The sequence below is a fragment of the Oncorhynchus clarkii genome, chromosome 18 (genome assembly GCF_045791955.1).
Source record: "Oncorhynchus clarkii lewisi isolate Uvic-CL-2024 chromosome 18, UVic_Ocla_1.0, whole genome shotgun sequence".
Classification (NCBI taxonomy): domain Eukaryota; kingdom Metazoa; phylum Chordata; class Actinopteri; order Salmoniformes; family Salmonidae; genus Oncorhynchus; species Oncorhynchus clarkii.
The window spans coordinates 48,799,842-48,823,950 of record NC_092164.1 but is presented as its reverse complement, the minus strand read 5'-3'; the positions used below and the strand labels follow the sequence as shown (position 1 = coordinate 48,823,950).

General features: G+C 42.0%; 1 protein-coding gene across 3 annotated transcripts in view; it reads left to right on the top strand.

Moving 5' to 3' along the window:
* Nucleotides 1-353: 353 nt before the first annotated feature.
* Nucleotides 354-24,109, top strand: part of LOC139373607 (PHD finger protein 14-like) — a 117,843-nt gene continuing 94,087 nt past the window's right edge. For 2 of the 3 annotated variants that reach the window (XM_071114303.1, XM_071114305.1), the window contains exons 1-12: nt 399-421; nt 1,175-1,291; nt 2,641-2,961; nt 3,059-3,501; nt 4,127-4,274; nt 14,670-14,829; nt 17,340-17,451; nt 18,120-18,257; nt 20,885-21,031; nt 21,545-21,708; nt 22,947-23,053; nt 23,484-23,590. In XM_071114303.1, the coding sequence (XP_070970404.1) occupies nt 421; nt 1,175-1,291; nt 2,641-2,961; nt 3,059-3,501; nt 4,127-4,274; nt 14,670-14,829; nt 17,340-17,451; nt 18,120-18,257; nt 20,885-21,031; nt 21,545-21,708; nt 22,947-23,053; nt 23,484-23,590 (1,965 nt within the window). In that variant the 5' untranslated portion in view covers nt 399-420. Of the gene's footprint in view, nt 422-1,174; nt 1,292-2,640; nt 2,962-3,058; nt 3,502-4,126; nt 4,275-14,669; nt 14,830-17,339; nt 17,452-18,119; nt 18,258-20,884; nt 21,032-21,544; nt 21,709-22,946; nt 23,054-23,483; nt 23,591-24,109 lie in introns of all 3 variants that reach the window. The other variant, XM_071114304.1, reaches the window with a different exon arrangement.

Genomic DNA, 24,109 nt, shown 5'->3' with positions numbered 1-24,109 from the left:
TATGTTGGTTTTGTTCTATCAGATCTGGTTTTGACAGACACAATTTTGGTGCCAATGTGACATATTGGCAGGACTTTGGCTTACAGTAACATCACTGAGGTGTATTTGATCCTCTCAAAGAAAACACTGCCTACAATGTTGAACATATTTTTTCATGACTATTGAGGGTTATGGGCTTATGTCATCTGTGTCAAATGCCATTTAAAAAAAACGTATTTGTGTTATCTCATCATACTCCACCCTCGATAATTTACACAAGTTTTCTTCATCATCTGAGACACCGTTCGACGGCTACCATGGTTACAACATCACTTTGTGCTGAACGTCACCACTTCTTGTGGCTAACGTTGTGCACATAACATGTTGAGGAGGCGTTCTTTGTGACATTGTTCAATCAAGTAAAAACGAGAAAACGGATAAAGTGAGTGATATTTTCAATATAAGGAATAATTGACAAAAAAGTAGTATGCTTTTATGCAGAGAAGCCCACAATTTGTTTTATTTTCTGAAGATAATAAATACTACTAGCGGGTCGAGTCATTGCTAGCTAGCTGTCTAGCCGTTTAGTTAGTCTGACAGTTGAATGCTGTTTAGCTAACTAGCCAATTTATAAACAATATGGTTATCTACTGAGCTAGCTAATGTTAGCTACATTTTTACTGGACGAGCAATTCCGCTAATGTTACAGTTGTAACTAATAGCTATGCATTTCCATTATCTGTCAAAACGTGTTCCCGAAAGCAGCTAGCGTTAGCATTGTTCCCATAACAATTGAATGGATAATGCTAGCCAGCTAGCTAGCTAGTTTAGCTAGCCATATCCCTGCAGGTCAAGCTGTGATGCCTGCATAGCAACATGTACTTTACTCTTGTCTCAACCACCACAGCTACTAGCATTGTGACTAGTTAGTTATGTGCATTGCTATGATTATCAACACCACGACACCTGCTTGCATAGGCTAGCCTATATTCATATTATATGTCTGATACCGAGATCATGGCAATTACTGCAATATGGCTTTTGATGAGAATAAAATAGCAAAGGAAGGCAATGGCAGCTGAAAATTTGCACCAAAATCCAATTCATTGTTGATTTGGTTTGTTGAGCGTAGGGGAAGGTGGTGGTACTTCTCTACCATGGCACTGAATCTCCTTTGTTCTCCTCCTCTTCCCAGTGGACCGTGGGTCGAAGCACAGGCAGGTGAAGCCTCTGGCTGCCTCTCTGCTGGACGCCTTAGATTATGACAGCTCAGACGACAGTGATTTCGAAGTGGGAGACGCAGATGCCTCAGGTAACCAACCGCAGTGGGGGTCCTCTTCCATCCACTCCCCCTGTAAATGACACCTTTTCTTCCCCCACACACTCAGTTCATTCCTGTTATGTTCTTCTGTCAGTTCAGATAGAACTGGAGAGGAGAAAGATGGAGCTCAGAATTAATTATTCAAATCAACTTGAAATATACCCAAAAGCAAGGCATGGATTTCATATTGTTGTTTGTTGCTATTTGGTTGTGTATCCCTTTTAGAAGTTGGCCATCATGGACTACTCATAGTCATGAAGGCTCTATTTAGCTGTGGCTTGAATAGCTTTAAATGACACTTCAATGTCCATCTTTGAGATTTTCCTAGCTGTGATATTCTCCATGTCAACACAGCTTTCAGAAGACTATCTCCACCATTACTTTCTGCCCGGTCCGTCTGTCAGTGCCGCCCCACTCTCAGATGCAGGCATTCCAAGGTTTAGATGAAATCCTCATCACCCTGCTTGTCTGTGTCTTGTAGTGACCTTGTAGAGCGGTGTTTCTCACTGACTCGGCATGATCTAGAGAGGCTGTGGCCGCTGAGGCGATCTCGGGCCTGCCACTCTGCCTGGGCTGGATTTATCACTCTGTTGGCCCTGAGGTCTTCATCCACCCTATCTGAAACACACACACTGAAGCCAGAAGCTGATAATGAGATTCTACAGTACCGTGAACCTCCTGGGCTCTGTGGTGTTGGAGTGTTGGACTCTGGACCTGTCACCTGACACCTTGAAATCCAACAGCTCATGTTAATCTGCATGGCAGATTAGACTACATGATATAATGTTAGAGAGCTGAATTCAACTTTGTTTTTATCACTTAGCAACATGATTTGATCATGTTCATCTTTATTTAAAGTGTCAATACAAACGAGATTAAGACAGCAGACATGCCCTCATTCATACTCCATGTTGAACATGCCCTCATTCATACTCCATGTTGAACATGCCCTCATTCATACTCCATGTTGAACATGCCCTCATTCATACTCCATGTTGAACATTCCCTCATTCATACTCCATGTTGAACATGCCCTCATTCATACTCCATGTTGAACATGCCCTCATTCATACTCCATGTTGAACATGCCCTCATTCATACTCCATGTTGAACATGCCCTCATTCATACTCCATGTTGAACATGCCCTCATTTATACTCCATGTTGAGCATGCCCTCATTCATACTCCATGTTGAGCATGCCCTCATTCATACTCCATGTTGAACATGCCCTCATTCATACTCCATGTTGAACATGCCCTCATTCATACTCCATGTTGAACATGCCCTCATTCATACTCCATGTTGAACATTCCCTCTGTCCTTCTCTCCTCTGTTCTAGGGTCAGAGGGTAGTGCCATTGGGAGTGATGAGGAGGGGGAGGGATCCAAGGAGGAGAGCGCTGCTGAGGACTCTGACAACGACAGCGACTCTGACAACATCGGCTCTGCAATGGACGGTGAGGAACAGACCAAGGAGCTGACAGGTGACGACACCCCCACAGAGGAAGAGGAGAGGACCAAGGAAGAGCAGTCGTCCTCTGACACTAGCACCACCACCACTAAAGACCCTGCTCAATCAGGGGTGCCCAGGGGCCGACGGAGGAGAGAGGAGAAAGCCTCGAACACAGAGGCTGGGAGTGGAGGAAGCGGGAGTGGCACAGGTAGGCTATGTTTTAAAATGTTTTTGTTACATTCATGTTTTGAAATAATAATATTTTTATAAACGTGAAAAATAAAAACCCTTGAACCTTGATCCAGGTCGTGGTAATGTGGGTAGTGGTAATGCGGTAGTGGTAATGCGGAGGACGGCCGCGACACAGGAGCCCAAGAAGTGGAACCTGCGTTGTAAACGCCCTATGCTGGACTTCACCACCATGGAAGAGCTCAACGAGATGGACGACTACGACAGCGAAGACGACAATGACTGGAGGCCCACCTCCGGCAAGAAGAAAGCCAAGACAGCGGCCACTCAGAGAGGAGGAAGCGAGGGAGAGGAGGAGGCGGAGGAGGAAGATGACGACGGAGGGAGCGGTAGTGAGGATGATGACAACGATGGTGGTGATGATGAAGATGAGAACGAAGAAGGGAGCAGTAGCGACAGTGATAAAGAGGTGAAGAAACCCAATAAGAAAGTGATAAGCAGCAGTGTGTTTGACAAGGAGCTGACCATTGACAGCATGTCACAGGGAAAGAGCAACAAGGTAAACACAACTTTATGTCCTCTGTATCACACTTTATTGTTCGCAAACTGCCTCTCGCCCTCAGCATTTAGCATGTAGTCGTGAAAGTTGTTAGAGAAGTTTATATAACTCTCTGATCCCTTCATTGGATCCAGTGTGTTAGCCAGCCCAGCACTGTGTTGCTATGTGCCACAGAGTTATCATATAATCCAATGAGGAGATTGCATGGTATCAGAGTGAGAGAACCACAGAGACTGCTAGAGAGATACAGCTTTGTGTTAGGCTAATCGACTTAGCTTAAGAGTCCATCCGTGTGAATGAGATTTAGCCTACTGCTGTCTATCAATAACGATCTGTGGTCAGATGAGAGGGGAGATTGTGAGAGGCTTTAGATTTAGGACTTGGAGGAACTTTGTTTGCAGAGTCTGGAAACTTTATTTTTTGCGGTCTGTTGTATACAAGCATATTAGAATCACATGTAATAGTGTATTACATTCAGACACGGAGATGAAGACATTCGAGACCTATACATTCCACCTAGTTAAAAACAGAACATGTGTACAACAGCCGCAATATAGTGTATAAGGGTGCATTGATAATGGTTTTACTGAAACTTTACTGTGTCTCCCACTTCCTGTCTACCCAGGATGCCCTGCTGGAGCGTGCCCAGGCGTGGAGCGCGGTGGCCCAGAGGATGGAACACATCCTGATCTGCTGCGTGTGTCTGGGAGACAACAGCGAGGACGCTGACGAGATCATCCAGTGTGACAACTGTGGTGTGACTGTACACGAAGGTAAGAGATATATGTAGCTTTTTCCTATTTTACTTCTACGGTAAGCACAGGTCAGAAACACAGCTGTTCAGAAGGGCTATAGAACTACCTTGGTAGCTGTTCAGGTTTGGGTCAGAAGGTTTGTGTTTTTTCTGTAAGGCAGAGATTTAAGGATGAGCTGGTGTTTTGGGTGCCAGGTTGGGTTTTGGTAGCATGTTCCATATACCCACAACCAGAAACAAACTCTAAATTATCACCACTTCATTGTCCACCCCACACCTTAACATAGCAGGGAAACCAGCAAACCAGAAGTGCATTCTCCCCATACAGCTCTGGCTGGGGAACTAACAGACTAACCCTATTCCTCTTCATCTAGCATTATTAGCTCATTGTGTCTCCCTCTGACTGGTTGGAAACAAAATCAATGGCTTCTTAAATCGTTCTCAGATGTGGCCTTCTCCTCTGGACAGGTGTGGTAACGTTGCCCATGCACACCCCTGAATCAATGTGACAGCGCTAATTTTCAATTACAATCACTTTATTTATTTATTTAGATGTTTTACTGATTTTAAAGCACCTATAAATGGAATGCATGCAGGCACACATGCTGGCACACACACGCCATGGCCATTGGCAGCACTAAATCAGAGGGTCTTTCAAGTGCACCCCCACTCTCTCTCTCCGCCTCAGTTCTCATTCTCACCCCAACACAACACACACCTCACACATACACACACACTTATCTCTCCCTCCCTGTGTTAATAAGTGCCTGGTCAAACACTGCATATTCTTGTTCTAATATTCTACAGTGCCACAGAACAAGTTGTGCTCCATAAGAAAATGCAAGACTACAAATGTTTTTGCTTTTACTAACATGCAGCATCTAATTATTTGGGTCCATTTATTCCTAATATCTTGCTCAATTACAGTTGATGCCAACCACCAAGCAGACTTTCTCCAGGTATTATGACATGTATTTCATCAGAATTGCACGCATCAGGCAAACGGCTTGTATTACAAGATTTCCTTTTCTTTCTATTGCAATGAGAGATGGAGAGGATGCAAGTTTTGAGAGAGAGAGAGATAAAGGGAGTGGGAGGACTGTAGAAAAGGCACAGTAAGACATGCATAGAGGTTGGAGGACTGTAGAAAAGGCACAGTAAGACATGCATAGAGGTTGGAGGACTGTAGAAAAGGCACAGTAAGACATGCATAGAGATTGGAGGACTGTAGAAAAGGCACAGTAAGACACGCATAGAGGTTGGAGGACTGTAGAAAAGGCACAGTAAGACATGCATAGAGGTTGGAGGACTGTAGAAAAGGCACAGTAAGACACGCATAGAGGTTGGAGGACTGTAGAAAAGGCACAGTAAGACATGCATAGAGGTTGGAGGACTGTAGAAAAGGCACAGTAAGACACGCATAGAGGTTGGAGGACTGTAGAAAAGGCACAGTAAGACATGCATAGAGGTGGGAGGACTGTAGAAAAGGCACAGTAAGACACGCATAGAGGTTGGAGGACTGTAGAAAAGGCACAGTAAGACACGCATAGAGGTTGGAGGACTGTAGAAAAGGCACAGTAAGACATGCATAGAGGTGGGAGGACTGTAGAAAAGGCACAGTAAGACATGCATAGAGGTTGGAGGACTGTAGAAAAGGCACAGTAAGACATGCATAGAGGTTGGAGGACTGTAGAAAAGGCACAGTAAGACACGCATAGAGGTTGGAGGACTGTAGAAAAGGCACAGTAAGACATGCATAGAGGTGGGAGGACTGTAGAAAAGGCACAGTAAGACACGCATAGAGGTTGGAGGACTGTAGAAAAGGCACAGTAAGACATGCATAGAGGTTGGAGGACTGTAGAAAAGGCACAGTAAGACACGCATAGAGGTTGGAGGACTGTAGAAAAGGCACAGTAAGACATGCATAGAGGTTGGAGGACTGTAGAAAAGGCACAGTAAGACATGCATAGAGGTGGGAGGACTGTAGAAAAGGCACAGTAAGACACGCATAGAGGTTGGAGGACTGTAGAAAAGGCACAGTAAGACATGCATAGAGGTGGGAGGACTGTAGAAAAGGCACAGTAAGACACGCATAGAGGTGGGAGGACTGTAGAAAAGGCACAGTAAGACATGCATAGAGGTGGGAGGACTGTAGAAAAGGCACAGTAAGACATGCATAGAGGTTGGAGGACTGTAGAAAAGGCACAGTAAGACATGCATAGAGGTTGGAGGACTGTAGAAAAGGCACAGTAAGACATGCATAGAGGTGGGAGGACTGTAGAAAAGGCACAGTAAGACACGCATAGAGGTGGGAGGACTGTAGAAAAGGCACAGTAAGACATGCATAGAGGTGGGAGGACTGTAGAAAAGGCACAGTAAGACACGCATAGAGGTTGGAGGACTGTAGAAAAGGCACAGTAAGACATGCATAGAGGTTGGAGGACTGTAGAAAAGGCACAGTAAGACACGCATAGAGGTTGGAGGACTGTAGAAAAGGCACAGTAAGACATGCATAGAGGTTGGAGGACTGTAGAAAAGGCACAGTAAGACATGCATAGAGGTGGGAGGACTGTAGAAAAGGCACAGTAAGACACGCATAGAGGTTGGAGGACTGTAGAAAAGGCACAGTAAGACATGCATAGAGGTGGGAGGACTGTAGAAAAGGCACAGTAAGACATGCATAGAGGTGGGAGGACTGTAGAAAAGGCACAGTAAGACATGCATAGAGGTTGGAGGACTGTAGAAAAGGCACAGTAAGACATGCATAGAGGTTGGAGGACTGTAGAAAAGGCATAGTAAGACATGCATAGAGGTTGGAGGACTGTAGAAGAGCAAGAAAGTGACAAGTAGGAACTCTTTCTCCTTCATTAGCCTCACAGGCATTTTCTCCTCCCGTGGTGGAGAGAGGCTGGCAGGTAGGAGTGTTGTGTCCGCCCCCTGACTGAACAGACAGCTGTTCCATACTGAGCACTGCCCCTCCCTCGCAAGCCATTTCTTAGACACACACGGGCCCCCCCCCCCTCTTGAGCCAGCAGCACCACAGTGCCAGACGCCCTGAGGGAGAGGGAGGTTGGTTGATTCAGGAGAGGGTTGGCCCACACGGTTGCCTCCATGTCTCACCTGCAGCTCTGCGCAGCAGCTCAGAAAGTTGACACACACACACACACACACACACGTCAAGGCAGAACCTGTCATATGCATGGGATGATGCTGGCATGAAATGGGAAACAGAGGAATAGCCAGGGCCTTTCTACAGATTCTGTGCCCAGTGCCCTACCCACCCTGATGAGAGGAGGAGGGTGAGCTGGTGTTTTGCCAACTCAGGAGTTTCAACTGTAGTGGGAGGAAGAGAGGATGCTGGATGCTAAAGCTATGCATGGATTGTTCTGTTAGCCTTTTTGGCTCCAACTAGCTCATGTTTAGCTCATCGTTTTGTGGTCAAAAGGTGCTGGGTTATCCTCCATCCTCCTCTGGGCTTTAGAGGCACAGTGCTCTTTGTGATGTTCCTGACTCACTATTCTGAGAAAATAAGAGAGTGAGGGTGGAGGGAGAACAATGGATTGTAACAGGAAAGAGAGAGAGAACTAGGGAGTGACTGTGAGGAAGAGATGAGAGATGAGCTGTCATTATCTGCAGTTTGGTTGAGTCGTCCGACCACCTCGTCTCTGCTTGACTCCAGAACTCTTTGTTCTCCTTTCAGGAGCACTACACATTCCCTCGTTCAGACAGACACTCTCCTCCTCGGACCAGAGGGAAGGAACGATGGATGAAAGGAGAAGATGCAGGAAGTCCAGTGCAGGGAGGGAGGGAGGGAGGGGGGGAGGAAGGGAGGGGTAGAGGGGGAGAGAGAGATCAAAAGCCTTGGTGAGCACAGCAGAGGCTCAGATAGCCAGTTGTCTGTACAGACACAGCCTGTATCTGTCACAGCCCTGCAACCTGCAGACTAGCTGCTTTTGATTAGCATGGGCTAGTGTGTGTTGAATGATCAGACGACATTAACTGCACCGCCATTAAAAAAGCTCTGATTCTTTCTCTCTCTCTGTGTCTCTCTCTCTCTGTGTCTCTCTCTCTGTGTCTCTCTCTCTCTCTTTCTTTTTCTCTCTCTGTGTCTCTTGCTCTCTCTGTCTCTCGCTCTCTCTCTCTCTGTGTCTCTCGCTCTCTCTCTCTCTGTGTCTCTCGCTCTCTCTCTGTCTCTCGCTCTCTCTCTCTCTATCTCTGTGTTTCTCTCTCTCAAGCCTAAATGCTCCTTTTAGCTTTTCAGTAGAGAAGACACTCACTTCTTGATTGTTTTTATGTCCCTTTACAATTTCTAGTCTCTCTTGTTTTTCAGTTTTCCTGTTTCAGCAGTGTGCTGGTATCCAGTGTAATTTTAAAGCAGCGTGGCTGTTAAAATGCTCTCCCCAATATAAGAACATGACATTGTCATTAATAGGCCTTGCTTGCATCCCAAATGGCACCATATTCCCTACATAGGGCTCTGGTCAAAAGTAGTGCACTAATAAGCAATAGGGTGCCATTTGGGACATACATCATTCTACCACCAATTAAATCCCTGTGCTATTGATTTCACTCGGCTACCTAACGAGTTCTGGACCGTAAAGTTAATTATTTTCTCAAATGTGCTTAATTCATTTAGGCGCTACTGTTTGGGCTCATTTGTTTAAATGCATATTATCTATCTTTAGGAGCGCTGTTTTTTGTTGTCTCTGCAATGGACAGCGCCAATGTGTGACTAACTGGTCTGGCGTGTGTCATACTGTAGTACCAGCAGATGACACAGGTCCTCTCTCTCTGACACTCTGACAGTGTCCTTGGGGCCTACTACTGTAAAACAGATCCAATTCAAGGCACAAATCATACACTGTTTCCTTCTATCCCCCTTCACTGTAAGGGTGCTAGTGTATGGCTGCGTGTGAAATGGCACCTCATTTCCTATGTATTGCATCGTTTAGTCTGTTACAGAACTGTAAAGAGCCTACCCTTCGTACTGTTTGAAGTATAGGCCTGGTAGCGTTAGCATCGTCAATACCCGCGCTTGTTGTTCCTCCGTCACGCAGTCCTCTTAGTAGTGCCATTTGAAGGCAGCCTTGCCTTAGACGAGGTTCATGAAGTTCTTAGTGCTTAGCAGACATATGGCGTTATCCATGGCAGTGAGATGCCTTCTGTACATCCTCCGTATCTCCTGTTATACACCAGGGTAATTATCACATTCATGTGGGTTAAGAGCTCAGCTCAAGGTTAAAAACCATGTTTTCCCTCATGCTGTTTCAACTAACTGCAGAGACCTTAGTGCCTCAAGGGCAGCTCCCGAAGCCCCTGAAATGCATTTAAAGGCCCACACCTTAATAAAATAATGACAAGATGCCAGCCCTGCTACTTGATTTTCTATAATGAGGCTGGAGAAATGTGGCCTAACCACTCTGAAATTCATAGTAAATATCACAGAGTGAGCCTTTAAGTGATCCACAACATATTAAGCTGGTTTTGTGTTTATATCCAGTGTTTTCAGATGAATTCCATCCTAGAGGAGAAGTGCAGATGATGAAGGAATGAATGGGACCCATAGAAGAAAACAATGCATTGTGAAGCTGCTTATTGACAGTTCATTTTCATTTTAGAAAAAGCGTTGTAATCCATTATCAGGCCTTTGTCAGACGAGAACATTGAATTATACTTATTATTGAATTACTCCACTCTTTCTCTCTCCCTCTCTGTCTTTCGCTCTCCCTCTCTCTGTCTTCCTTTCAAAACAGGTTTAGAAAGTCGAATTGAAATGAAAACGATATCAAGCCGTAGCAGCCTTTTGGTTTTTCTCCCCCTTACAACGAGGAAATGATTTATTCTATGGTTTACTGGCCATGAGAATGATTGCATTGTTTTTTAAAAGGAGCAGAATAAAGTCATGTTTTGAGAGATCGGTCTCCATCTTATTATGGAGTTTTAATTCAGTGCCGGTGATTTAGAGGAAGACAGCTGGCAGTTGTTTTCTGCTCATTCCATCTGAAAACACACACACACATCTGTCATGAAAACCGTCAATTACATCATATGTAATTGGTGTTATTTAGTGAGATCTGGGCTCTGTGTGTGTGGGTGTTGTCACTGTGATGCTTCATTTTGCACATATGCTCTGCTTATATGAGTGCTTTTGAATAGGTCCACTTAATCTTGGAATCGAAAGTGTAACCATTGAGGGAGAAATTGAATTGAACTAATCTAAGAGCATCCACCTTGAAAACGCTGGATGCTGGAGTTTTTATTTCTGGGGGGGAGAAAAGGAAATATTTTGACAGGTAGCCACAGAGTGAATAGATGAGATGGAGATTAGAATAGAGGACATTTGACTTAAACCTCATGAGTTAAATGCCAAAAAGATTCTCTTTACAGACCTGGTTTTACATAGGATATTAGTTTGAGTTGTTTTTACCTAGGATATTAGTTTATTGAGTTGTTTTTAAATGGGATATTCGTTTATTGAGTTGTTTTTAAATGGGATATTAGTTTATTGTTGTTTTTACATAGGATATTAGTTTATTGAGTTGTTTTTAAATGGGATATTAGTTTATTGAGTTGTTTTTAAATGGGATATTAGTTTATTGAGTTGTTTTTACATAGGATATTAGTTTATTGAGTTGTTTTTAAATGGGATATTCGTTTATTGAGTTGTTTTTACATAGGATATTAGTTTATTGAGTTGTTTTTACCTAGGGTATTAGTTTATTGAGTTGTTTTTACATAGGATATTAGTTTATTGAGTTGTTTTTACATAGGATATTAGTTTATTGAGTTGTTTTTTACATAGGATATTAGTTTATTGAGTTGTTTTTACATAGGATATTAGTTTATTGAGTTGTTTTTACATAGGATATTCGTTTATTGAGTTGTTTTTACATAGGATATTCGTTTATTGAGTTGTTTTTACATAGGATATTAGTTTATTGAGTTGTTTTTACCTAGGGTATTAGTTTATTGAGTTGTTTTTAAATGGGATATTAGTTTATTGAGTTGTTTTTAAATATGATATTAGTTTATTGAGTTGTTTTTACATAGGATATTAGTTTATTGAGTTGTTTTTACATAGGATATTAGTTTATTGAGTTGTTTTTACATAGGATATTAGTTTATTGAGTTGTTTTTACATAGGATATTAGTTTATTGAGTTGTTTTTACATAGGATATTAGTTTATTGAGTTGTTTTTAAATATGATATTAGTTTATTGAGTTGTTTTTACATAGGATATTAGTTTATTGAGTTGTTTTTACATAGGATATTAGTTTATTGAGTTGTTTTTACATAGGATATTAGTTTATTGAGTTGTTTTTACATAGGATATTAGTTTATTGAGTTGTTTTTACATAGGATATTCGTTTATTGAGTTGTTTTTACATAGGATATTCGTTTATTGAGTTGTTTTTACATAGGATATTCGTTTATTGAGTTGTTTTTACCTAGGATATTAGTTTATTGAGTTGTTTTTACATAGGATATTAGTTTATTGAGTTGTTTTTACATAGGATATTAGTTTATTGAGTTGTTTTTACATAGGATATTAGTTTATTGAGTTGTTTTTACATAGGATATTAGTTTATTGAGTTGTTTTTAAATATGATATTAGTTTATTGAGTTGTTTTTACATAGGATATTAGTTTATTGAGTTGTTTTTACCTAGGATATTAGTTTATTGAGTTGTTTTTAAATGGGATATTAGTTTATTGAGTTGTTTTTAAATGGGATATTAGTTTATTGAGTTGTTTTTACATAGGATATTAGTTTATTGAGTTGTTTTTACATAGGATATTAGTTTATTGAGTTGTTTTTACATAGGATATTAGTTTATTGAGTTGTTTTTACATAGGATATTAGTTTATTGAGTTGTTTTTACATAGGATATTAGTTTATTGAGTTGTTTTTACATAGGATATTAGTTTATTGAGTTGTTTTTACATAGGATATTAGTTTATTGAGTTGTTTTTACATAGGATATTAGTTTATTGAGTTGTTTTTACATAGGATATTAGTTTATTGAGTTGTTTTTACATAGGATATTCGTTTATTGAGTTGTTTTTACATAGGATATTCGTTTATTGAGTTGTTTTTACATAGGATATTAGTTTATTGAGTTGTTTTTACATAGGATATTAGTTTATTGAGTTGTTTTTACATAGGATATTAGTTTATTGAGTTGTTTTTACATAGGATATTAGTTTATTGAGTTGTTTTTACATAGGATATTAGTTTATTGAATTGATTAAACAATTATTTAACTGCATATGTATGAAGAGACAGCTGTTATGTACATTTCTCACAATATTCAAACAATATTGATTTGTTTGACTTCCATCTGAAATAATTTGTGTCTGAAATCTAAATGAGATGTACTGATGGAACCGGTAACACTGAAGCAGCATCGATAACACTGAACTGAATTCCCCTTTAATGGCGCTGCTCTGACAGGTGTGTAGGTGTTTTCTCTCCACCTCACTCTCAGGAGGAGGCAGAGATGGACATTATGTTGGGTGTGTTGAGAACCGTACAGAGATGATTAGTGTGACATCGCTGCCAACATGAAAATAGGAACCCATCTCTGCACTGTCAAAATAACTGATTGCTCTCTCACCAAAATGATGTGTGCCTATTAGTTTGATCCTGGGGAAAAAGAAAAACACTCATCTTCATATTAGAACAGATGGAGATTCAGAACCACACACACACTCATATTCACACTTATATGTTAACACCTAATGTCTTGTAAGCACTACTGCATCCTTCCTTCCTCAGCAGCACCATATACCCAGTGAGACCTTTCATTCCCTTTAAAATCGTAATACAGTTCAAATGACTTCTTCTTCTCTTGATTTAGTCAACACTATACCCTACCCCCTATAACCTCTTTAACTGCCAAGCTCGTCATTTGTGACAAGGATAATCTTCACTTGGAGGATTATGAAGCTACCCTGTAGTCATCACTTTTGGTCAGCTTAGCTCACATTAGCCAGCACCCCATGGCTTAGTGCTTCCAGCTTTGTATCTCGGTTCAAAAGGAACATCGGAGATTTACGGCGACGGTTCAGCCGTAAGTCGGTAAAACCAGCGTGGTTATCGTTCACAGCTCCCGGTTCCCTTGGTTCAAAGCACCAATCACTATTAAGCACCCAACTGTTGCCAGCAGTATTTTCAGTAATATCTTTTTTTTTGTTGAAAATAAACCTTGAGCTATATTGGAGCACCTGGGGACTTAGCCTCTTGCCCTTGCCTACATACTGTGGGGGGAATCATTGAGAAAGGACATTTATTGTAGTTTGTTGTAGTTAAATGTGAGGCAGAGATCGTGGTTTGGAGGTCAGGATGAAGCTCCAGCTGTACTCATTGCCCTATTGAAATAATCAGTGCTTGATTGATGTCATCCTGACTTGATTGATGTCATCCTGACTTGGACTTCCTGACCTGGACATAAATAAACCTGCTGTAAATTGAACCTTTATTTAACTAGGCAAGTCAGTTAATTAAGAACAAATTCTTATTTACAATGACGACCTGGATACAGCAGTACCCTATATAACCCGCCTATTTTCCACACAGACAAACATCGTTTTCAAGCCACTCTAATCTGTTCACTGTGATGCAAAGCAAATGGTCAAAATCAGAGAGCACATATAGAGGACATGTATGCACTGAGAGAAAAAACAACATACAACTGAATAAACATTGCCGTCTAGTGTGGCTTCTCAATGTTTGCAGTCGGTTGGTCGTCAGACTCGACTGATTCCCGAGTGTGGTCCAGAGTGACAAGCATGCAGAGCATGTACAACATTGACGTTTGATTTGTGAGTCTCCCATCGCTCAGAGAGCCTGGAGGCTGGTTGACTGAATTAGGAGCCAGTGTGTTATCTCTCCAATGGAAGGCAGAGAGGCTGATTGCTGCCCTCATTTGTAGCGCGGACCACGTTTGGCCAGTGTAATAGCAGCCATAGAAACCGCATCAACGAAAGTAATTGTTTTGGGAACCCTGGAAAAAATATTAGCGTGCTTTGCGTGTGGCTTCTCTCTCTCTCTTAGTCTGAGGCCTCGACAATATGATAAAATATTCCCTCTTAGAACGCTGGAGTAAAAAGTTTTAGAGTAGACTGAAAGCTCTCTGGAGGTTTTAGGGGAAACAAGTAAACACGTTGTGTGCTTGTTCTGGGTCCTAGGTGTGACTCACACCTTTTAAGAAGATCCACCACCTTGTTGTTAGACAATGTAATGGATTCTGCAACCCTTACTCTGATAGAGCTATTGCATGATAGTTAGTCATTGAATGTTCGCAGCAAACGTAAAAGCTAATGGAATATGTTAACTGTTCTCAGCTACCGATCAGCATTATTGAAAGCACCTCTGACGATGTGACTGACAGACGTTCTACATGTGTTCCAGGTTGCTATGGAGTGGACGGGGAGAGCGATTCCATCATGAGTTCTGCCTCGGAGAACTCTACGGAACCGTGGTTCTGTGATGCCTGCAAGAACGGAGTCACGCCCAGCTGTGAGCTCTGCCCCAATCAGGACGGGATCTTCAAAGAGACTGATGCTGGGAGGTGGGCCATGATTCTACACACTGATTTTATGATTTTTCACATGATTTAATTTGCTCATTTGGGTGAATTACATTGGACCAATCACGCACACTCTTGAAATTGCAATCAACACACTAGGAATTGCCTACACTATAGGAATTGCCTACACTATAGGAATTGCCTACACTATAGGAATTGCCTACACTATAGGAATTGCCTTCAACCACATCAACAAAAGTAGTTGGCCGTTAATGGTAATTTATTGTAGGCGACCTAAAGCCTCTCTCCATTTAAATTGTGCATGCATTCAGCTTTGGAGAAAGTATAGCAGGTGGAGAGAGGGAAAGAGAAGAGAGGGAAGACCGGGAGAGAGAGAATGAGAGGGAGGGGTAGGGGAAGAAAAAGAAAAAGATAGAAGGGTAGGGAATGGAGAGAGGGAAAGAAGGCAAGTGAGGGAAGGAGAGAAAGATAGGAGGGGGAGAAAAAGAGAGGAGAGACAGTGAGGGATAGAGAGAGAGAAAGTGTGTTATGTGAAGCGTGGAGACTCCAGCCACGCTGTCGCTGATAAGGCTCCTCAGCCAGCCTGCACCCGAATTTACTACTTCACTAGAGCATGAAAAACACAGCAAATTAAACTGTGGAGCGCTCGCTTGCTTGCTGGAGATGGATATCTTTATATTGGACTTCGGATTCTCGTCCCCAAAGTCCGCATGTGAAAATGTGTCACACCAAACTGATGCTCAGTCAGAGAGTGTGGCTTGGGCTGCTGAAATCAACTACTGAAGTTTTAAAAGCTTTTTAAGTGTTTAAGTGATTCATTTCTGTTCATTATCTGAGTGAAGTTTTCATATTTTGCTATGTTTACATTTTCTAATTTTGCAGTACCTAATTTAATAGAGCTTTGTCAGCACACATTTACTTGTATAACTTAAAGATGCTTTTATAAAGGTTTTGTATAATTTCAGCCAGTAGTGTACAACGTCATACATTTCATATTATATTACGTATTATGTTACGTCCTGCAAAAAAATAATATATATATAGAGTACCAGTCAAAAGTTTGGACACACCTACTCATTCAAGGGTTTTTCTTTATTTTTACTATTTTCTACATTGTAGAATAATAGTGAAGACATAACAACTATGAAATAACACATAACACAAAATAGATTTTAGATTTTATGTTCTTCAAAGTAGCCACCCTTTGTCTTGATGACAGCTTTGCACACCCTTGACATTATCTCAACCAGCTTCACGAGGAATGCTTTTCCAACAGTTTTGAAGGAGTTCCCACAAATGCTGAACACTTGTTGGCTGCTTTTCCTTCACTCTGTGGTCCAACTCATCCCAAACCATCTCAGTTGGGTTGAGGTCGGGTAATTGTCAAATTCATGGTCAAATAGCCCTTACACAGCCTGGAGGTGTGTTTTGGGTCATTGTCCTGTTGAAAAACAAATTATAGTCTCACTAAGCGCAAACCAGATGGGATGGCTTATCACTGCAGAATGCTGTGGTAGCCATGATGGTTAATTGTTCCTTGAATTTTAAATAAATCACAGACAGTATCACCAGCATCACACCACCACCTTCATGCTTCACGGTAGGGACCACACATGCAGAGATCATCTGTTCTCCAACTCAACACCTCACAAAGACATGGCAAATCAGACCAAAGGACAGATTTCCACCAGTCTAATGTCCATTGCTCATGTTTCTTGGCGCAAGCAAGTCTCTTATTAGTGTCCTTTAGTAGTGGTTTCTTTGCAGCAATTTGACCATGAAGGCCTGATTCTCCTCTGAACAGTTGATGTTGAGATGCGTCTGTTACTTGAACTCTGTGAAGCATTTATTTGGGCTGCAATATGAGGTGCAGTTAACTCTAATGAACGTATCCTCTGCAGCAGAGGTAACTCTGGGTCTTTCTTTCCTGTGGCGGTCCTCATGAGTGACAGTTTCATCATAGTTCTTGATTGTTTTTGCGACGGCACTTGAAGAAACTTTCAAAGTTCTTGAAATGTTCCATATTGACTGACCTTCATGTCTTAAAGTAATGATGGACTGTTGTTTCTCTTTTGCTTATTCGAACTGTTCTTGCTATAATATGGACTTGGTCTTTTACCAAATAGGGCTATCTTCTGTTTACCACCCCGCCCTTGTCACAACACAACTGATTGGCTCAAATGCATTGGCTCAAATGCAAGAAGGAAAGAAATTCCACAAATTAACTGTTAACAAGGCACACCTGTTAATTGAAATGCATTCCAGGTGATTACCTCATGAAGCTGGTTGAGAGAATACCAAGAGTATGCAAAGCTGTTGTCAATGCAAGGGGTGGCTACTTTTGAATAATTTTGGTTACTACATGATTCCATACATGTTATTTCATAGTTTTGATGTCTTCACTATTATTCTACAATGTAGAAAATAGTAAAAACAAAGAAAATCCCTTGAATGAGTAGGTGTAGTAGACACATGCTTCAAATAGCGCCTTTGCTAATGTATCCTTGTTTCTTTTCATGTGTATTTTCTAGATGGGTCCATGTGGTTTGTGCGCTCTACGTCCCTGGAGTAGCGTTTGGGGACATTGATAAACTACGACCAGTGACTCTCACAGAGATGAATTACTCCAAGTATGGGGCCAAGGCAAGTACAAATGACATGTTTTTATATGATTCAAAGAATAAAGATGATGTAAATCGTGTGGAACAAAATCAATCCATATTACTTCCAACATGCTTTTTCACAGTGGAAGACTGAGGAATGGGTTTTAGATTTTTGGACTCCCTGTTTTTGACAACACAGACAATAGACTTCCGTTGTCTGTGATGAATTAGTCTGGTTTATGAGGAGCAGCACAGTTAAGACAGTAATACAATGACTCTTGTGTGGTTGGTTACTGTCAAACTTTACATCCAACTATACAATCAGTGGAGTGATCAATCAGTGGAGTCACTCTGACATTCATTCTAGATGGATCCCTTTTGAGGGTCACTAAGCCAATAGAAGACTTTTGTGGAGGAGAATGATTTTTAGAAGCACTTGAAAAGGCTTCCTGCTGTGGTTCAGGGCCTTTTCAAACGGAAAATGAATTGCTGCTAGAAGACTGGTATTACTATATTTGAGAGGAGAATAATTAAAGCATTTGCAAGTTTCTCCATGTGGTCACTTTGTTTGTTTGATTGAACTGAGGGAAGTCATTGTCGAAGGTTTCTGAACCTTTTATGGTCTCCTTTGTCCCTGAGTGCAGTTTCTGAGCTCTCTATTGCATAAGTGGGGTTTCTGACCAATGTTTTTGCTTCCTCTGTGTCCAGGAGTGCAGTTTCTGCGAGGACACCCGGTTCGCCCGGACAGGCGTGTGTATCAGTTGTGATGCTGGCATGTGCCGATCCTACTTCCATGTGACCTGTGCTCAGAGGGAGGGGCTTCTCTCCGAGGCAGCTGCGGAGGAGGTAAGATAAGAAAACAGGACATGAATCATGTGACCCTGTTTTTTTTTTTTTTTGTCAAATTCCTCACATATGGTGTCAGAAGTGGGATTTTATTAAATCTCAGTCTGTTTTTAAAGACCCTGTTATGCGTTTCAACAACATAGCGGGGGTGAGGATGTTCTTAGAGCAGGATATCCATCAGATCCCAGTTTCCAGACCTCCCATCAGTAGCCTTAATTCATCTGATCAATTGATTGCCTTCCTTACTTGGAATCAGTTTGTCAATGAGACAGTAAGGTATTTATTTACTGTAAGTTCCTCTGGTCCCAAACGAGTAGTTCTTTAAAACAGTCTCTTAAACCGGCCCTGGCTCCTACACCAACCTCCTGCTTACATGGAAATTGTAATAACAAATCTAAGTCTGTACACTATAACGGTCTGGTTATAGTTAGTATTCAGGATCCTTCTGCAGTGCAGCTCATATGCGAATCGCCTCACTTATTTCGGCGGCATAAAGGTGGCTGGCGCACCGATAAACCCAGCCGGCGCACCGATAAACCCAGCCCAGAAAGTGCCTACTCACCGTTATCCACTTAATCCAGTGAGCTGTGGCAAAGGGCCCCTATCAACAGGTGAAGCCTCTGATAAAAATCCACCGAAAACACCTTAAGCCTAAACGGTTCTAGGGGAGCCAGGGGCCTGCCTGGGAAATGGCCGGCGGGTTTTGTAGTGTGTTTTATCCCTATGACGGAGGATGAAGAGGAAAGAGCGAGATGAATGTTTTAGGACCTTGAAGGTGAGCTGTATGGTTGTTGTGGATAGGGAATATAATTAAGAAATACAGGCTTTTATTGTAATTCACTGTTTTCTTACCTGGAATTTGGAAGACCATTACTGAGAAAAAAATCCCCATCGCCATACTCCGTTGTAGGAATAAGATGCACTCTTTTTCACCAGTGAGCACAGTTCATCACTCTATGGGAGCACTACATTGATGTTATTTTGATCTCAGATAACAATGAAACCATTAGTATTTGTTAGTTTCTAATTCTCAGAGTAAAAACTCTACAGACACTATGAAAGCTTAACCAAGTTTATTCTTCCCAGAGGGTCCATACAGCTGCATTAGACAAAACATGTTTCCACCAACTCCAATTTAGATGCACTCCTCCTCTCCAACCCTTACATCTGTTATGGTTTGACAGGAAGACAAAGTGATTGGGTAATAAACCATTCCTTCTCCCTGAAGGTGACCTGACCTCAACCCCTTTGATGTCTAATCCAAAACTCTCTACCTGTTTCACCTATAGCACTCCCTTAACAACTTTAGGATAGGGGATGGTTGCGTCCCACTTGGGCAAAAAAACTGGGAAAATGCAGCGCGGCAAATTCAAAAAAATTATATAAAAATCTAACTTTCATTAAATCACACATGTACTATACTAAATTAAAGCTACACTCGTTGTGAATCCAGCCAACATGACAGATTTTAAAAAGGCTTTTCGGCCAAAGCATAAGAAGCTATTATCTGATGATAGCACAATAGTAAACAAAGAGTAGCATATTTCAACCCTGCAGGCGCTGCAGAAATAAAATATAAACCACCTTACCTTTGACAAGCTTCTTTTGTTGGCACTCCAATATGTCCCATAAACATCACAAATGGTCCTTTTGTTCGATTAATTCCGTCCATATATATCCAAATGTCCATTTATTTGACGCGTTTGATCCAGAAAAAAACAGCTTCCAAAAAACGCAACGTCACTACAAAATATTTCAAAAGTTTCCTATAAACTTTGCCGAAATATTTCAAACTACTTTTGTAATACAACTTTAGGTATTTTTAAACGTTAATAGTCGATCAAATTGTAGACGGGTCTATCTGTGTTCAATACAGGAAGATAACAAACCATGCTACTTTTCACGTCTTGCGCACTCTCAACAGTGTTACCCAGTTCCTAGATGGCCTACTTCTTCATTGCACAAATTAATAACCACAACCAAATTCCAAACACTGGTGACATCCAGTGGAAGCGGTAGGAACTGAAAACAGGTTCCTAAGAAATATCATTTGCCAATGAGAAGTCAGTGAACAGACAGAGACCAAAAAATACAAATTCTGAACGATTAGTCTTCTGGGTTTTGCCTGCTACATAATTCTGTTATACTCACAGACATGATTCAAACAGTTTTAGAAACTTCAGAGTGTTTTCTATGCAAATCTACTAATAATATGCATATCTTATATTCCTGGCATGAGTAGCAGGAAGTCGAAATTGGGCACGCAATTTCTCCAAAAGTGAAAATGCTGCCCCCTATACCTTAAGAAGTTAACTGCCTCCCGTCCACCCAGCACATTCCAAAGCCATCTGTCTCCTACAGATAACCATTGATGTAAAAAAGAAAAACAGTCTCTATCACTCCTCAGGTACTATAGTATTACTTCTGATGTATCATGTCTCTAGTATAACAATGTTCCATGTTTAACCCAGAATCTAACATGTTATTTTGAATGTAATTGACTGTATTTTACACAGGGAAATTGATCTCTTGACTTAAGAGTGCTGAAAGGCATGGCATACACGGTACACAAGGAACAATGTTGACCTGTGGTCGATCGTGTTTTGAACACGTGTGTGTTTCCCCAGGACATAGCTGATCCCTTCTTTGCGTACTGTAAGCAGCATGCGGACCGCTATGACAGGAAGTGGAAGAGGAAGAACTACCTGGCTCTCCAGTCCTACTGCAAGGCGTCTCTACAGGACAAAGAGAAGCAGTTGGCCCCCGAGGCACAGGTGAGAGGTCAAGACTGGCTCAGACTCACACTGTAAATAAATAGAAATGCTTGTCAGTGTTTGCGTCATTGATTCTTGTACATAGAACAATGACCTGTCTTCGACAGTAAGTTACCCATGTATCACTTTTTTATTTTTATTTTACATTTACATTTGACATTTTAATCATTTATCAGACGCTCTTATGCAGAGCGACTTACAGTAGTGAGTGCATACATTTTGGTACTTTTTCATACTGGTCCCTCATGGGAATTGAACTCATAACCCTGGCGTTGCAAGCTCCATGCTCTACCAACTGAGCCAGGCAGGAGTGAATTGAAGGAGAACCCAGCAGCAACAACCTGGGGAGGTTTTAAGTTGTAATTTCTGCGTCCAAGATGGCATCCTATTCCCTATATAGTGCACTCCTTTTGACCAGGACCTATAGGGAATAGAGTACCATTTGGGACGCAGTCAAACTGTCATTAGATAATGAAGTGTGTGTTTCTTTGTGTTGTGTTGAACCCCTGGCAGGCCCGTATTACCACCCGGCTGCAGCAGTACCGGTCCAGGGCAGAGCTGTCCCGTAACACCCGGCCCCAGGCCTGGGTCCCCCGGGAAAAGCTGCCGCGACCCCTGACCTCCAGCGCCTCCGCCATCAGGAAACTCATGAGGAAGGCTGAGCTCATGGGCATCAGGTAGGAGTTCAAACCTCTTAATTGATCCAACTCTTTTATTTTAATTTTCGCCTAAAATGTCATACCCAAATCTAACTGCCTGTAGCTCAGGACCTGAAGCAAGGATATGCATATTATTGATACCATTTGTAAGGAAACACTTTGAAGTTTGTGGAAATGTGAAATTAATGTAGGAGACTATAACACATTAGATCTGGTAGAAGATAATAACATCATCTTTGAAATGCAAGAAAAAGGCCATAATGTATTATTCCAGCCCAGGCGCAATTTAGATGGGGGGGGGCATCGTTCCTGTAGAGGATTTATGTCTGCGGGAAAAGACAGTGTTCAAATCGACCAATAGCTGAGGTGTAGCCCAAATTTAGAATTTACTAGGGTTGTGCCAACATGGCAGTACTCATATTCGTAATCGTATCCTTAAATTGACAGTTGATATTCGGATCGGATGATACTCGTGATAGGAAAAAACTTGTTTTATTATGCCTAAATAGGTATTGGCAAAATACCTCCCTGCATGTTCTCACTGAAAAAAAGCTGCAAATTAGGAGCAGTGCCCGGAGGGGTGTGTGTGTGTGTGTCCTCAACGTGCAGTGGACCGTCAAGTTTGCTGTCACTCAGTCAGAATGTGCATCAGTTTATTGCATCAGTTTATCAGCATATTTTTTCCCTACCCTTGCCCCAATTTTGAGATATTATGCACATTGATAGCAAATGTTCTCACCATGTGATTTATCATAGTAGCAGGCAGCAGCAATCTAAATCATCAAACTGAAAACATGTGAGGTAAAGTTCAAATAAAGGTTCAATTAAAAAATAAAGTAATCCGGTGAAATTATCCAATCAGAGCAGCAGGATCAACGTACAGCAACCCCTTCTCTTTACAGACAGACGAACTAGCCAGTTGAGTTATTTAGACTACACACATGACTGAATCAAATATAGTATCTGAATGACATGAGAAAGATGCTTGCTGGCACCCGAAAATAACTGTTTTTCCAATCACGGGTAATACTCAGATCATAATCATATCCATAACTTGGCCAAATCAGTTACAATACTCGTTTTGTCCGACTATTCGGCACACCCCTAGAATTCACAAAGATTAGTTTTAACTGGAAGTGCGAGAGCTGCACCTTTTTCCCCTCATCAGGGAGGGGCTTAGAGGTTAGAGAAGTGGACCGGCAACCAGAGGGTTGTCGGTTCAAATCCCGGGTCTGCCCTGTTTTCTTCTTCTTCAGCACGGACATCTTCCCCGTAGACACGTCACACATCAGCGCCAGTGTGGACGGACGCAGGAAACACAAGCAGCCCGCCCTCACTGCAGACTTCGTCAACTATTACCTGGGTGAGCAGGGAAACAATCTGACGGATGGCTACATAGACTTACATTACCAACCTAATACACGATTATACTTCATGTTGTTACTAAATGTGAACTGTCTTTGAGAGTCTGTGCCAGAGTTCTATAGGCTCTCAGCATGCAGCCCTGGAAAAAAATACATTTTCTTCCCCAAAATGAATGATGATGATGCCATTGCCAGATGTGTGTTTGCGGGTGTGCGTGAATGTGTGCGCTCGCACGTGTTTGTGTGACGACACAGCGTGCCAGTAACCTTGAACAACATCCCCCAGCTATCTCCCATCAGATCAGTACACCCTGTTTCTCATGTGCCTTTTCCTGTATATAGATGGAGATAGATTGGGATCGGTCCTATTGATGTGTGTGTATAGATTGGGATGGTGGTTTATTGATTGGTGTCCTTATTGCTATGCAGAGAGGAACATGAAGATGGTGCAGATCCAGGACAATATCTCTGAGCAGAAGAGCCTCAAAGACAAGCTGGAGAGTGAGCAGGAGAAGCTGCACGTCGACTACAACAAGGTTAGTAGGGGTACAAGCCGTAAAAACTACCGGGGAAAAATGCTTGCTTGACTGCTCTGTGGTAGTAGACACGGCCAGGGAGATGGTGGACAAAAGGTTAATCCACACTGTTATCAACCAGTCACTAGGGGTTTACCAGTGATTCTCCAGCAGCGTTGCTCTGAGTCCTCACACTGAAGCTGTGCTATGTCTTTGTACGACATGGCCTCTGGTCTTCAGAAACACAGACAGTGCGTCATTCATAAACCGACAATGACACATTAACCACTGTTTTACGACATACCGTGAAAAATTGCATTTTAAGAGCGTTCTTGTTCCTCCTCCGTCTAGCTCTCGCCATCTCTCATCTCTGTCTCTCGCTCTATCCATCTCGTTCTCCCTCAATCTCTTGTGTCCCTTGCCTTTTCTCTCTCTCTGTCTCTCCATCTACCTCCTTTCATCTGTCCTCCCCATGTGACCTGGGTACAGTGGCGCAGGGCAGCTTCGCTCCATCAGGCCCGATGAAGAAGGGAATAAAAT